The sequence below is a fragment of the Sinohyriopsis cumingii genome, chromosome 7 (genome assembly GCF_028554795.1).
Source record: "Sinohyriopsis cumingii isolate HCF-2022 chromosome 7, ASM2855479v2, whole genome shotgun sequence".
NCBI lineage: Eukaryota > Metazoa > Mollusca > Bivalvia > Unionida > Unionidae > Sinohyriopsis > Sinohyriopsis cumingii.
The window spans coordinates 57,189,737-57,206,569 of record NC_142967.1 but is presented as its reverse complement, the minus strand read 5'-3'; the positions used below and the strand labels follow the sequence as shown (position 1 = coordinate 57,206,569).

Here is a 16,833-nt window from a genome sequence, read left to right as displayed (position 1 = left end):
TAAACCTGCCCAACGTTTTCTTTTTCTTTTTACTGGCAATGTGAATTTTTGTTAATTCTTTTAAGTACATAGATGTTATTATACATTGAAAACAATACAATTACTGTAATTAGTTGTGTTTGGTCAATGTTTTGTGTGGATATGCTTTGCCCATGCAATTTGTAAGGTAGGAGCATGATGAGACCTAGAGAGGGAGCGGTAAATATGACAATATTGTATATTTGACTTGTAAATTAATGGGTACGAAACGATTAGCTTTTTGGGTGCGAAACGACCAGCATCTTGGGCACAGGCACTTGAATCCGGGGTAAACTAATTAATTGTCGAGTGTACACATTAGTTTAACCCGGAATCAAGTGCCTGTGACATTAGGTACGAAACGACCAATTTCCACTGGGTACGAAACAACTTGAGCCGCTAATGACGAGTTGCGATCGGTACGATTGAATGCATTTTATGATTGAACGTTTCAATCAATTCAAATTTAATAGTCATCCCAACTGTGATATCCACCCCAGCGCTACCAGTTTTAACATTGAAACATTGAGCTTTAATGACCTCAATGTTTTCGGCGTTTCAGTTAATGGAGATAAAGCAAAAACAATATTTTATTCTTCTTTCAGGAAAAGGCAGAGAGACCACGGAGAAAGATTTAATTAAAGAGGTTCATAATTGACCAAATGATAATAAAATAATTAATACTAATTTGATAGATAAAAAATCAATATGAATTAAAAGAATTGTGTCAGGAAAAACTTGAGGTCATACGATTAAGTTTATAAGACTTAGATGGACTGAAGAGGATGTGAAAAGGATGAAATGTTTTTGCAACTTAGAAAATCGAAACTATCTCAGCAACTGCATGAAGAGTATCATAATAAGTGACAACACTATCCTTACTGAAAAAAAGAAATACTTGAGGAGACACAATCCTCTTGAAAATCTAATACCTTCACTGATGTTGAAAACGTAGATCTCAACTTAATATTCGACAACTCTGATATTCCAAACACTAAATACAAAACAGAGCTAAGAAAGAGAGGACAAGATTTCATTTTCCGAAGCTTTAGCTGACCTAAAAAAAAAAACAGGAAAAATTATATGAGCCCAGGTTCTGATGTTTTCACCAAAGATTTTTTAGGGGGGTGGGGTGATTTAGAATGTTTTCTAGTTAATTTTGGTTACGAAATAAATAGTCTCTCTGCACCTCTGAAGGAAGGCATTATTACTTGTATTCCTAAAGGAGATAAGGATAAAAAGTTGTTGAAAGAATAGAGACCAATATCCTTCCTTAATACTACATGTAAGGTGGCCACAACAATAGGATTTTGTTATATAAATATATTACCATACTTAATTAGTGATGATTAAAGTGGTTCTATGTCTGGTGAAAGTTTTTTAAATTTTTTAAAATATAAGAGCAGTATATTTTATAATGTTTTACACTAAATAGTATAACATAACAGGTATGCTACTACAGCTTGACTTTGAGAAAGCTTTCTTAAAGATTCCATGAAATGGGAATTTTTTATTTAAGGTACCTAATTTTTTCCCTGAATTCAGCAATTCAAATACAAAATGATTTCAAACACATTATCACAATATGAAATTTTGTGTAACTGTTAATGGGAAGAGAGAGATGCTGCAGACAAGGTGACACCCTTTCACCCTATTAGTTGTTACAGTGTGCAGAGATACTGTCATTAATGATTAAAATTTATAAAGATATAAATGCTGTTAACAAAGATTGAAATGAATTTCTAATATCTTAGTATGCAGATGATACAACATGGTTTTGGGATGGATCAGAAAAAGCTCTTAAAAATACATTGCACACATTAAAACTCAATGCAAAGATCTCTGGCCTTAATTTAAACCAAAAAGAAAACAAGAAGACAGGTAGCATGAAAAAAGCAAAAGCCTATAGTGTACAGAGTATAATTTATGCCAGATACATGATAGTTTCACAATATTAGGCATTATCTTCTCTTAAGATTTAAATCACATGATCAATATTAATTAAGTAAGTAAAATGAAATCAAAATACTATTCACCCAGTGGTCAAAGAAAATTCTTTTCCTTATGGGAAAATTGTCCTAAAATAACTTGCTTTCTTAAAAATAAATCACCTTAATAAGCTTAACAAACCAATAGTTTTTTAAAAACTAAATAGTTTAATCTACAAGTCGAATGGGTAGTTGACAAGATACAAAGAAAAGAAATAAAAGTTATGAAGAAGGGGGACTTGCAATGACTGATTTAAAAAATATGATTTTTTTCTATCAGAACATGCTGGGTCAAAATACCAAAATTACAAAAGGAGTAAACTAATGTTTGACTGTTTTAATTTTTGAAAGGAATTTAAAAAGTTTGGTATCAATTATACAAAAGGAACATAGAAGATGTCAATAATATATTTTGGAAATATTTTACAAAAGGTTCCAATTCAATCTGGTTTCAGTACAAATTATTGCATCAAGTTCTTCCAACAAACACTTTTATAGAAACAACTGGAATAGCAAATAATAAAATCTAATAGTGTGTGTGTGCGTGTGTGTGCATTGCTGAAATAGCTCAGATCTAGCACTATAAGCCTTTATAATTTTATCAAAACATCTGCAGAAGAAACGGTAGCTCAAGGGATGGCTATCCGACTGATGACTATGTCCAAGGAATAGTATATAAAAAAAGTAAAACAAAATTCCTTCAAAGGTTACATGTTCACAGCAATTACACAAACTGAACTAAATATAAATGTTGAACTCTTCTGTATGTGATGAAACTTTCGCTACAAAATTAAACTATATTAGATAGAAGAATAAAAGTGGTAGTGCAATGGACAATGGCTCAAATGTGGGTGCAGTGATTTGCGATTTAGATTTTTAACGTAGCTTTAAAAAATTTCAGTCATATTGTACGATGTCTGCAGTGTGACAGTTTATAGTGATGTCTAGCACTGGGGCATCATGCCGCAGACATGTAGCATGATGTCCCACCTAGTCACATTATTCTGACACCAGGCTGACCATGCTGAGTGCCAAGCGAGGACGCTGTTAGTACCATTTTTGTAGTCTTTGGTATAACTCGGCCAGGGTTCAAACCCACGACCTCCCACATCCGAGGCGGATGCTCTAACCACTAGGTCACCGGAGCAGCAAATGTGGGTACAGGACCAATGGACTAGTCCTACAATAATGTAAGAAGTCTCCCCTGATATCGACCAGATTTTTACCTGCAAATGGACAAAACTTACAACTATTGAACAGATATCATTTTTTAAATATTATTACAAATCTTTGGTCTTAAAATAAGTAACAGAAAAGAGTGAGAAGTAATAAGCTTCGTAAAATTCAACAGATAATTTATCTCCCCAGAATACAAAGTGAAAATGAAAAAAAAAGGAACTTCCAGTATTGCAAATTAAATCCCAAATAATCCTAGAATTACAGACACATGTCCGAAGGATTAATGTTAGGAATAAATATTAATGGAAATCCAAATTAAATAGAGCAGTGGAAGTGCTGATGTGCCTGTGGTGGCCCATGTAGTGGTGATGTACCAACAGTTTTTTTGTTGGATCACAATAATACAATCCAAGAATATATCCTTATTTGAAATCTCACTATAAATACAAGTCTATATTTCCAACAATGTTTAAATCAGCTTTACAGCAAGAGAAGAATGCACATTCATTTTGCTTTAAACATGACTGCAATGAATAAAATTCACATTTCAACCTCAGTGGATTTTTGTGATATATTTCAGTTCCTTGGATTGGAGTGTTTTGCCATTGGTGTGCTTAGACATCTTGACAAACTTTAAACACCAAAGTCAAACACACCCAGTGAGACTTTGAATAATCTAAATCTAATCAAGTATCATCTTTAATACTATCCAAATTAAATTTGATCACGCATCATATAGACTCTAAACAATCTCGACAACTTTAAGCACCAAAGTAGACATACCTACAGGAGAGACTCAAAGTAATGTTAATTGTCTTATGTTGATTGGGCTCTTAAGTAACCCAACTATAATCAATTAACTTCTTTAATCCAAAGAATTACTTTTCTTTACACATAGGATAATCCACCTCTACAAACTTAAAATAACGAGGACAGCTGACCATGCCAACAAAATCAATGAGCAAAATTAGCAAATGCATGGTCTGTTTAAGCGAGTTCAGTCAAGTGATCACAGGCAGTATTACTATAAATATACTAGATTAGAATCTTGATACGAAAATGAAAAAAAAAAAATTTAATCTGCTAATTTTGCATACACGACAAATTTATGAGTAACAGAAGAATGGAAGACAGCCCTAAACTCAAGAGAACACTGCCCCCATGCAAGAGGTTCATGTGTATTTTTGATCCTTTCTCCATAAAAATGATAGACTTCTTCCTTACCCCAGAGTTTAAGCTATCCACAAAGACTGCTGTAATATAAATCGAATGTTATTGTACATACACCATTTTCCTTCTTTCAGTCTCAGTGACCTTTTCCTTTCAACTTTTGACTCCAAAATCGATACCGGAAGTGTATATAATCCACAAGTTTTGGTAACTGTAGATGATGGAGAACTTAAATTATTCAGCAGAAACAACATTAGTAACTGACAGATGGATGGAGGGGCACGTCATAGCATAAATTCCCTTTCTTATGTCAGGTGTACGTAAATGTGAAGGTATGTGCAACGTATAAACCAACATGAAAGTATAGAATGCTGCATCTCTAATCACAAAAAAACATGGAATACCCATCTGACCAAGTAATTGCAACAATTTGCATTTCATTGGTGCCAACCAAGGTGATAAAGATAAGAAGTATCATGACCCTACATGTAATAGTGTCAATGCGTAAAATTTAAAAAATGAAAACATTCAAAGACCATAAATAGTATGTATCACTTTTACATACATGTACCAGTAGTATAAATCTTGTTCTTTCTTGGTTTCACATAAAAAGTTCTCTCTCTCTCTTTCTCTGTTTCAATCACACACCAACACACACACACACACACACACACACACACACACATATATATATATATATATATATATATATATATATATATATATATATATATATATATATATATATACACACACACATACACACACACTCCAAAATGACTGCAAAAGAATCTTGAAACACATGAAGACATTGATTTATCTGATATATACACTGGAACTTTTATGTCTGGTTATTGTCATTATCACTGCAGAAAAGAGGTTTATTTGAAAATCAGTTAAAAATAGAATTACATTCAAATGGTATATAATTGTGTTTTTAGCATATAGCTAGTCCTACAATTTGCATGGCAAATAATAGTTGGGGAAAAAGCTGGTGAATGGCGTTTTTTCACAAGTTATAAATTAATACATACACAAACGAAAATCTATTTATTTTACTCTTCATAAGTTATGTGCTCTTGTTTCATGCCTATAGGGAGACTGGCTCATAAAAGACATATGTTTAGAATGAACATCTGCTCACAACTGACAAACAGGATCGGATATGCAAAAAGTGCAACATACACTGCATTCACCATGGGGTTTGGGGGAGGTTAGGGTATTTTGTTGCATTGATAACATTATCCTTTTACTATTTGCTACACACACAAACACACAAGAAAACAGATTTTAACAAAAATTCTTTTTTCTCCCTCTGTATGCAAAACATGTGCATGTTAAAATATTTTAATTTAAATGAATAAAAATTAGCACTTTGGTTTCAATGCTCCAAAACAAAACACAAATCTTAACAAAAATTACAAACCTTGTAAAAATTATGAAGACTTTTGAATAAAAAAAATATATGCAGAATAAAAATGACAACACTTACATATTCATTTCCTGTATTATTAAATGAGTGCAAAGTTTATGGTAGTAATATTCAGGATAATACAATGAAGTTGACAAGACAAAGCTGTATCTGAAGAAGACCATCATTGAACAAAATCCAAGAACTTATTGTTTTTTTTAAATTACAGATAGGCTTAACCATTGCATTTATGAAGAGACCAACTTATGGAGAACATGACAAGTATATAAATAATTACCACAGAAATATATTAAATAAAAATGAAGTTCAAACAGTGATAGAATCATTATTTTAAATACTTCACACAAAACTTGGACAGGAAATAATCAATGTTCGACAGCATATACAACTTAACAGCAACAATGCATAAAATATCAACGCTGCACAATCAATCAATCATTTAATAATTTGTCCAGACCAATGATCCAACTTTGTACCACATATTTGTTTCGATTTCAATATTAGTATGACTGCCCCAGTGGCCTGGTGGTTAGAGTGTCCGCCCTGGATGTGGGAGGTTGTGGGTTCAAACCAATGCCGAGTCATTCCAGACTTACAAAAATGGTTCATTGCTGTTCAATAGTTCTTAATTAGTTATCAATCTTTTCTCTCCATGCACTGACGTCTTTTAATTTATGATCCTTAAATGTCTTGCATATTTGAGCACTGGTATCAAGATGTTTTGGCACAAAATGATTAGTAGCTGCATCAGTGTCTTTGTTGTCATTATTAATTCCTTCTTTGCCATTGTTTATGTACACTCCAAGGTTGTAAAAACCTTCAAACATCAAACAGTCCTTGTTTTATTCTCATCCCCAATCTAATAGATGTTGCTTTTCAATTCACTGAAAACTGAAATGCCCAACAACAAATCCATTATCCCCTTTATTTTCTTTACCAAAGTGTATTTTCATTGTAGCTTTCTGTATTATTCATTTTCTTCTGAATTTTTTAAACTAATTGTACTTGTTGTGCTTGTTGATGACCAAAATGAACTCCTGGCTGATTTATCATTTACTGCTTTGTTCATCACACTGTCCATGCTACCTACCACAATAAATGTAGATGGAACACTTTCATTATCATGCAAAACAGTGTTAAAGATAGATTTTTACATGAAACCCTTTCCTATCAATCCTAAAAAAAAAATGCATCAAACCCAGTGATACCCAAAGGAACAACTATGCTGGTAGCTATTCTTGTAGCACATAATTCTCCTTCGGTTACATACATACCACCTGAAACTGATGTCATGCTAACCCCATCCCCAATTTAAAATATACTGGCCATCGTTGACAGCCAATCATGCACTCAAAAATCATGTTATACGTCATAACCAAATCATCACAATTCATGCTTGATGGTGAACCCAGAAACATTTTGATAATTCTGTAATAAGTATGCTGTATCCATCCACAATATCAGATTTAAGATTAATTAGTGTTAATGGTGCTCATTTTCCATTTCATACCCGGAAAATTACAATATTTCAAGTATTAGTTTGTAAGGTACATAGGTACATGGTTCATAAAATGCAAACATGGTTGTATTTTCTGACTGATTTGCTTGATTGTCATCTGTTACTTAACATCATTTACATCTGTGTGTTGCTGACTCTTGGAGACCAGCTATCAAATAATATACTTGATTTGAGTTTGTAAACTGCTCTCATGGTACTATTGTTTTCCTCTTTTTGCTCTTCTTTCAGATTTAGCTTTTCTTTTAAAAATGCAACATGTTCAAGACATAGATGATTTTTGGTTTTTGTGAAGTTTATAACTTTTCACGTGATCTGACAATCCGAGAATCTTTATTTTCATCTTCATTTTCTATTTAATTACAAGGAAAATATGACTGTTCAATATACATTTTCAAATGGAACATAGGTATGTTGTAAGGTATCTTCTGTTCTTAGTCTGAATAACCACAAATATATTTTGTCCCCAGGCTTCAGGTTAATTTTTGCATATAGGAATGCAACAAAATTATCGAGTCAGCAGGACTTCCAAGTTCCTGATTCCCACACATTTCTCACTGCACAAAACAACTGGCATGCACTGCTGGCTCACAAGGGTCCTTGCATCCCCAATAATAACAAAATAAATGGATCATGCTTTTAAATTTTCTATAGCAATGGTTTTTATTCATTTAAAGTAATTTATATTTACACCTATTTGAATATGCTTCTTAATGACAGGTCACATGCCTTTGAGCTACGCGTTGCTGAAAACAAGCATGTTGCTGCAAACAAGTTGAACTGAAACAAGTGAACACAATGCTGTGCTGGGAAAAATGTAAAGGTGTGTCATATACCAACCATGCAATAAACAGCTGGCAAAGATACAAAATAAAGCCATGCTGGAAGTGCAATGTACGCTGATATGTCCATATTAGAATTTCATTGAAAGGTCAATATTTATGCACAAAGAATAGCAGATATGGCAAAATCAATGTTAAACTGTGCAGACAGTTTGGATGAGGTTAACCAGGAGTGATTCAGTATAAACTGGATTGAATATCACATGCTGTGATGTCACAATGAAAGCAGCATGCATTGAAAACAAATAGGTACTACCCTGTTATATGTTCTGATAGACCTGACGTTCTCTTTCCTTGACCCACTTTAGTATCAGCGACCATGGTAAAAGTCTGTAGCAATTAATAATCATCATCTGGACGTTTTAAGGTGCAGAGCATTCAACATTCAAGACTGAATATGCTGTGGTTAAGCTATGATTGTATTAAATTTTAAAATAATAATTAAAATTTACTGTATTTGTTGGAACACCATAAATTAAATTTAAAAGTAATTTTTTTGTGCACTGTATGTTCTGGGACAAGTCGTTTTTCGAGGCATAAGTCGTGGGACACCTTTTAAATCATTCGAAAATTACATGTCGGAAATTGCACTCCAACTGAAATTTTATTTTAAAAATATAAAACTCTACTTGAGATAAAACTCTTTAATCCACTGCAGCAGCATCTCATCAACACAACCCTTCTCCTGGACACGTATGATTTATTCTTTTGGTACATGAATATTTTTTTAGCTTTCTCATACCGTGATTTTTTTTAGAGGCAACACACCATCTGAAGCGGAAACTGCAAGGACAAAAGTCCGATTTTTTCAAATCTGCACTAGTCTTGCTAATTCTCACTTCTGACGCCCATCTTATCATCAGTACATCCAACATAATAGCCTCATTTGGACTATCCTACATAACAGCCACATTTGGGTTATCCTACATAATAGCCACATTTGGACTATCCTACATAATAGCCACATTTGGGTTATCCTACACAATAGCCACATTTGGACTATCCTACATAATAGCCACATTTGGCAATCAAAGCTTTCAAGCAGCTTTCTACCAACAAAGCCTCCACCACCAAAAACCAGCAACCAACTCCATCAATGCCAAAGAGACAGCAGACTCTGCCTATAACATTTTGGAGACCCTCCATACTGCTAGCACTGCTCAAGAGCGAAAGTGAATACCGAAAGCCCTTGATCCTCCTGCTGCCTTCACTTCTGAGCAAGAGCAAAGAAAATTATAAAATGGTTTGTATAATTGGCACAAGCTGAAGGATTTCATCTGCAATCTGTACCATGCTCACAACATTAAATGTGGTGACATGCCACAATGGCCAGCTTCTAGTTGTCTGAGACATTCCCAGAACAGGTAAAAACAGCTTTGTCCTTTGCTGGGTCCATGCTGCACAAAACAAGGCAACTCAGTGGGTCCAGACTGCACAAAACAAGGCTACACAGTCACCCCTGGTAATGCTCTTTGTGACAATCAAGTCACAGTTATGCTTATGGGTCAGCATCTCACATGCTTATGATATCAGCAACTATTACATTATTGTCTTTGATGAGGTCTACCTCTACCCACACACCAATTCAATTGGTTGTCTGACTGTTTAGAAGCACAAGGTCATGCACATCTTCCTTGCCAACAGTGACCCAACTCAAAATGTACCTGTTAAGCAGATGCATGATGTTAATTAAAACAAGTACTAAGCTAAACACCTTGCCCAGGTCTTCCCATGCAATCTTCTCCTTCTGGACCCTAAGCAATACAACCAAGAAGACCATCTACAAATTGTGAAGCCATATCATGGGCAGACACTTCATCTTGGGGCACAAAATCCCAAAAGGGCTCTTCAGTAGCTGGCTGTCCAGAGCTTCAAATGCACTACCTGCTTGGGGCCACTAGAAGAGACTGGAAAAATAACTGCATTGATAACACTTTAACACACACCCATGACAACTGCCTGATTATCAGCTGTTGCACACCATCACATGACAAAATACAGGCAACTCAAGATTGGGTGCTTGCTGCACAAGTGTGTGCTGAAGAGAACTGCATCTCTGACACAGAGATATTTACAGCTCATGCTAGCTGCTGTACATATTTTGCTATGTAAAAAGATACCCTTTGCAACCAAGGACAAGAGCACAGCTTTACAGCAGTGAATGTGGTAGGCCATAAAGTCTAAAGATTTCACACCTACTGCTCTTTGATGAGCTTAGTTGACCTCAAACATGGTTACAACAATCAACTCCAACAGCCACTATGTCTATGCCAAGCCCTTCAAGATCAAAAGCCACAGCAGTGGCCCAGATATTGGACAGGCAACAAGACCTAGTCTGCACCTACACCAGGACTGAGTTAATTTTCTGCCTCCTTATGGTTCTAATGAAAATCAATTGCACTGACCACTACTTGACCAACCCCAAAAAATCATGTCCCATTCATGCACATTGACTGCTTAACCCCATTCTCTGAATAATGCTCAAAGCACTAGTTCTTGGCTACCAGCAAAAACAAATGATGCATGTCCTTCCATAAATCATTGAGGCATATAATGGTAAAAGCCACCAAGGCATTGTGCTGGTACTAGTCAAAAAAGGCCCAAAGACATGGAACTTATGCAAGCACACTACCAGGCACCTGCCTCTGCTCCATTACCATACGAGACAGTCATAAGGCAATATGGTTTGCAAAGGCATTTTTCCAAAATAATCAGGACCTGCTCTTGATATGCGGGCCCCTGAGATCTGTGACCACCACATCTGATATGACTTGGCAGCCAAAGCAGTACAGGAAGTATGAATTATTCATACATATGTATGTAACCGATTCCTGGACAATGGGATTTATATTGCATTCATTGTGTTTGAGCCCAACACATATCCTGAAAATGTTAATGAGATACCACATTCTGGTAATAGCCAGATACACCCTGATTGCTCATTAGTCAACCAAGAGAGAACACTGACACTGTCACTAGTGCTAAAGGAGGAGTTGGGGAATCTCATGTACATTGTTTAAAACAATTACAGTTGACTGTCAGTAGCTGAATATCTGACAAAACTTGTTTCAATGAAAGGACAGCACTCAAATGTGATTCATCTGAAAGAAATTTCTCAGTTACTTCCAGTGTCAAGCATGGGATGTGAGCAGAGATTTCTGCACTCAAATTTGATTTTAAAAAAGCTGGAGTGCTTTAGACCACTCGGTCACTCAGGGACCCAGGAGATAATGTTTTATCTGGCAGTGAGCACCCAGTGCCCAACAGCTACTGGAATCTGGAACCCCATATGTAATAAGCTCATGGAATCATTAGAAAGGTTTGCACCACAAACAGAAAACTACAGAATTCAACTAAAAGAAGAGAATACGAAACACTCCCAGCATTTCGACAAGCAATACTCGTCTTGCTCCCCAAGAATACCTAAAACGCCTGAGAATTGCTCAAAACACTATCAAAGGAGCAATTTATAAATTCTTTAGCTAAAAGCAAACGTATAATAATATAGCAGTTACACCATAAAATCCTGGATAAAGCAGTACAAAATGGAGTAGAACTTTTAATACAGCTGAGTTTCAGTGAAAGGATTGATGAAGATATGCACTAATCATGACGATGCCTACTATGGACATGAGTGAAATCCAGTTGCAGAACTTGGAAAGGCAACATTTGGTGGGAAAAGTGGAAAGCAGGGAAAAGCTAGTGATTCAAAGGGCACTGCAAAAGGGACTGCCCAAATAAGAACCACAAACTTTCCCAGTTCAAACAACTAGGTCCACCCCTAGGGCCACGGGAGTGACCAGAATTCCAGACCTAAAAATATCACTGGCCAATCAGCATTTAATAATGTTAGGATGTACCTTCTAGAACATATATGTAAAGCAAGCAGCTACTATCTAATACAAATAGGTACTACAATTACAATGAGAGCAAAGACTTGAGAGGATGGTGCAGGAATGTTGACCTCTGTTAAGGAGGATATAGGAAGTGTTCTGTGTGCAGATTGAAAACCACCTGTCATAGTGGTGTTTGGAGCATTTGTTGTCATCATGAATCTGATTTCCATCAAAAAGTGTGAAGTATAATTGGTTTCATGGGGTCACCATTTTGTCACATAATGTGATGTGATGCACTACAGTCACGTTTTCTGGGAAAACTTCAATCCAACACAGCAAGAAATAAACAATTCTTTAATATTTTTTTTACAGATATTAGGAAATAGCACCTCATCTGGTTCAACGTGGATTGTAGAACCTGACAACCAACTTACTGAAAATGAGTAACTTCTGGTGGGAAAGTACTCATTAGAGCTAGACCCAATGCTTTAGTTCCTTTAAGGACCATAAATGCTACAAATGAAACAAAATTTATTCATAAAATGGAACTACTACGGGTTATTACGTACTGATGAACAATGATGATGAAGACAATGATACCAGGGATTTTTTAAAGTGGAAGCAATCCAGACACCTCAACACCTTTAAAAAAATCCAATCTAAAAAATGTCTGTTTAAGCAGGTTACTTGGGTATAAAAAGATAGGACAATGTACTTGCATTGTAAATCAAGGGAAAAAGACACAATAGTACAGTTTTAATTTAAGTTAAAAAAATAACTCTCCTCAATGGTGCCTCAACAATTTAGTGTTTTACAACAATTAAAAATAACAAATTCTATGATCTGATATTATCAGATGATTGGTGCAGTTGCTTATGCCCAAATCACCCTGCTTCAAGAGCTGTTTTCATACAGTTTATTAAAAATGTCCATGAAGCCTATTTGCAGCCATATTTTTACAACCAGGAAGCCTTTCTCATGTCCACTTTTCCTTCAGGTGTTCCAAAGTAGGCCACCCTAGCCATCTTGACAAAAAGGCCCGTCTCCACTATTCCTGGAAAATGTACACGAAGAATATAATTTCAAGAAGAAACTGTTGGTTCATTTTTAAAGTTAATAAAGATAAAAATGAGCATCACAATATCCTTGAAGCCTTCCTATTCTTCAGACAGAATCCTTGTACTAAATTATCAAATGTTACCAATGTTATGGCTCTAATGTTTATTTAATTTAACCACTGTGTGACTTTCCATACAAATTTGAAGAATGTAGACTATATACTCATCATTAAGCATGCACTGAATGGAACTGGTCAAAAACTACACACACACACACACACACACACACACACACACACACACACACTCTCACACAAGATTTTCACAAACTGGAGATGTACTATAACTTTGCTGATACCTGATGTAAATCAGTAAAAAAATCCTCTGTTTATTGATCTATTCACTAATTTTAAGCATGGGAACAATATTTGTTTTTTATACCAAAAATAACTAGAGGAATGGTAACAATCTGCTCACATAAATGTATCGCAACCTACCCCCCATTCCAACACTACTCCATTATGGAGCAGAGTCAATAGCGAAACAAGAGACCCAGTGAATCTGATATTGCTAACGTGGATAACTGACATATGTAAGCAGCTCAAAAGCTAATTCATCCTGGTACTGAATTTGTGGAGAGGAAAGAGTGGTTTAGAACACTTACTTGCCACACTGTCTATTAAACCTAAAGAAAATGTGTGTTTCTGGTGTATTACTAACAAAGGAATTGGGTTGGTCAGTCGGAATAAGATACAGTTTATACTCATTTTTCCCCTCTCTGATGAGCCACAGTTGCATGACCTAATTTTGACTTCTTGGAGAAAAGATCTTGCCTGTAATACTCAACATTACAACGCTATATGATAGTTACAAACGAACTCTTTACTCAATTAATTAAATAATTTGTGTTTGATATAACTTGTTGTAATCTGAACCAACCATGATTATGGAACTGCAAACCAAAGTCTTTCAGTCATAGTGACCTGGATGGTTGACCATTTAATGCCAAACCCCCAAAGAGGGCTCATCCTTACTCCATGTTCAAGTCATTCACAAGTTTGGGAACTGCTGATGGTGACCAACTCAAGTTACTTTGCTGTAACCAAAACTATTAAGATGGACAGATGCATGTACAGATAGATGAATGAATGGATACATGCACATGTGGATTACTGTACATCACTGCCTCTAAGTATAAAACTCTAGAATATTCTCGATGATAAGTATGAATGACCTCCTACCTATCTTGAAATCTTTATTTTTAATGTCTAGTCCATAAGTTTTCTGCATCTTCAAAATATGAGCTGAACCTGGTACTTTCAATTAACTTTCCATCTTCATTACACTCAGTATGAAAAAAACATCTTAAAAGGACTGACTGGGTGAAAAGAATTTCAATGATGTAACAATAAGACCATTTCTTCCTTTTAACATCTAAGTGTTAAACCATCCTTGATGTTCTTCACTGATAATAGGATTTTTAAACTTAGTTGCTATGGTGAATACATTGGATGTCAGCTGGCACCAGTTTCTTTTAAGACCAATTAGACATCATTAGAAGTCTACTGGTGAAAACCTATGCTGATATAAACCATCTATTTGTGAGAAGCTGTGATAAAAATATTTTCAAAGATGGCCAGCATTCTAGCAGTATTCAGGGTCAATCTGTATAATTTTCACAAAGAACCAACTAGACACCACAAGAACTCTTCTTATAAAAAAGCTATGTCAAAATGACTCCATTCGAAAGGAGTAGCAGTAACAAGATTTTCAAGATGGCAGCCATGGTGGCCATACTGAAAGTCATATCAGCACCATTTTCTTCTAGGATCAACATCATACAAAGTCTTTTTGTGAAAACTCCATGTTAATATGAACATCTATGCAGGAGGAGTAGTGATAAGATTTTTAAGATGGCTGCTGTTGTGGCCATATTGAATATTCAAGCACCACCCTTTTCAATTATGGCCAGCTAGACCATGGGAGTAATATGTGTGTAAAGTGTCATGGCAATCCACCATGTAGTTTAGGTAGAGAGTGATAACAAACATGCAAACAGATGGACAGATGATGGACTAAAATCCATCCCAAAAGCTTTTCTGGTATATGACCAGTAGAGATAATAACCAAAAATATAGTGATATACATGTACCTGGTATAAGTTTAAGCTCTGTATTAATTTTCCACCAATCGTCAGGTTTGTCAAACTTCCAATCCAATATAAAGTTACCATTGTCGGTCACAACTGGTCCCTAAAACAACAACAGCAATAATAATAATAATTTTAGAAATAATAATAATAATAATAATAATAATATTAATGTAGAATTTGGACAATATATGCATACATGTAAATAAGCAAATGCAGGACCAACAGTATCTTTGTAGCAAAATTAAGAACATATCGGTGTATAAAAGAAAATCAATATGCAAGACATCAAGTTTGCCTTCTGATCACTATTATCGCCTGATCAGCACCTCCAGTTATTCATTCACAGTACAGAGGAAAATGGATAAATCCAAAATCTTCAGAAGCACATTTACAAACTTCAAATATAAATCAAAACTACGAGGACATTGTACCACATGTAATATCATCTCTTTACTCACCTGCACTAAATGTGGCAAATATGTAGGTGAGAATAAAAGAACACTTGAGGGATATTCGTAATCATAAAGATTACCTGGTGTCTAAGCATTTTAATTTATCTGACCATAACACAGACTGTGTTAAATATCAGATAATATAAATTATTAAACCTGATCCAGAGCTCTCAAGTAGCACTATTTTTATCGAGAACTTGATTGGATATATCAATTACATACTCTACAACTAGTAGGGATTAACACCTGTTTAAATGGGAGTTCTGGCATTTTTAACTCAATACATAAATTGCCTTTGCTGGGGCAACTCTGGTCAGACTACAACAAAAAGTCAGTGCTAAACAAATACACGTGCAAAACATTTTAAATCAAAACAAAAACAGGTGTCAGAGGTAATCATCCCAACCTAGTGGTAATATATAAATCATTTATAGTGTTTCAAAACAAAAATAAAGTTTTATAATTCTTGTCACTGACTTTTACGCAGATTGTGTCAAAATGCACATTTTAGGATATATATTTTTGCAATATGCATGATAGGTATTTTTAAGCCTACATATCTATAATCCATGAATATAGTACCACAACAGAGAAGAAAATCATAGACAATTTTATAGTTAATCTACTTTATTAAAGCAGTGTTTGATAAAAATCAAATACATATTTAAGAAGACAGAAGGGCATATTCTGTCTATGCAAGTTTCATCTAGATCTGAGTATGGGCTGAAACGGACTTTCACTGAAGCTAAAAAAAACAACATACCTGGTGTCCAAAAACTGTGTATACCTTAGAGATTACAATTTTTTAAAATATGGTGAACAATAAATTGGATCATCTGGATAGTTAGGTTAATTGTGGCAGAAGCAGCAGTGGCAGTAGCAATTGGATGGTAGTAATTGGATGGTCTGGATAGTTAGGTTAATTGTGGCTGAAGCAGTGGTGGTAGTAATAATAATAACATTAATAATAATCATATACATTGTTTATCATCACCACCACTTCTGCTAACATCTACAAACCATCTATGAATCACTGATTACATTTAAATGTGTCCAGTCTCAACATATACCATCACCACCACCACTACCACTAACATCTACAAACAACCTTATCATTGGTTATATTTGAATGTGTCCAGACTCTCTCTTTACATAGAGCAGTTGTACAATACTTAATTATGGATATGAAT

The 16,833-nt window shown here is 35.0% G+C and overlaps 1 protein-coding gene across 1 annotated transcript in view; it reads right to left on the bottom strand.

Annotated features, from left to right (window-relative positions):
• Positions 1–2,328: 2,328 nt before the first annotated feature.
• Positions 2,329–16,833, bottom strand: part of LOC149795317 (ribose-5-phosphate isomerase-like) — a 36,583-nt gene continuing 22,078 nt past the window's right edge. The window contains exons 7-8 of the mRNA XM_089965079.1: positions 15,192–15,291; positions 2,329–13,035 (exon numbers count right to left, since the gene is read on the bottom strand). Of these exons, the coding sequence (XP_089821205.1) occupies positions 12,938–13,035; positions 15,192–15,291 (198 nt within the window). The 3' untranslated portion in view covers positions 2,329–12,937. The remainder of the gene's footprint in view (positions 13,036–15,191; positions 15,292–16,833) is intronic.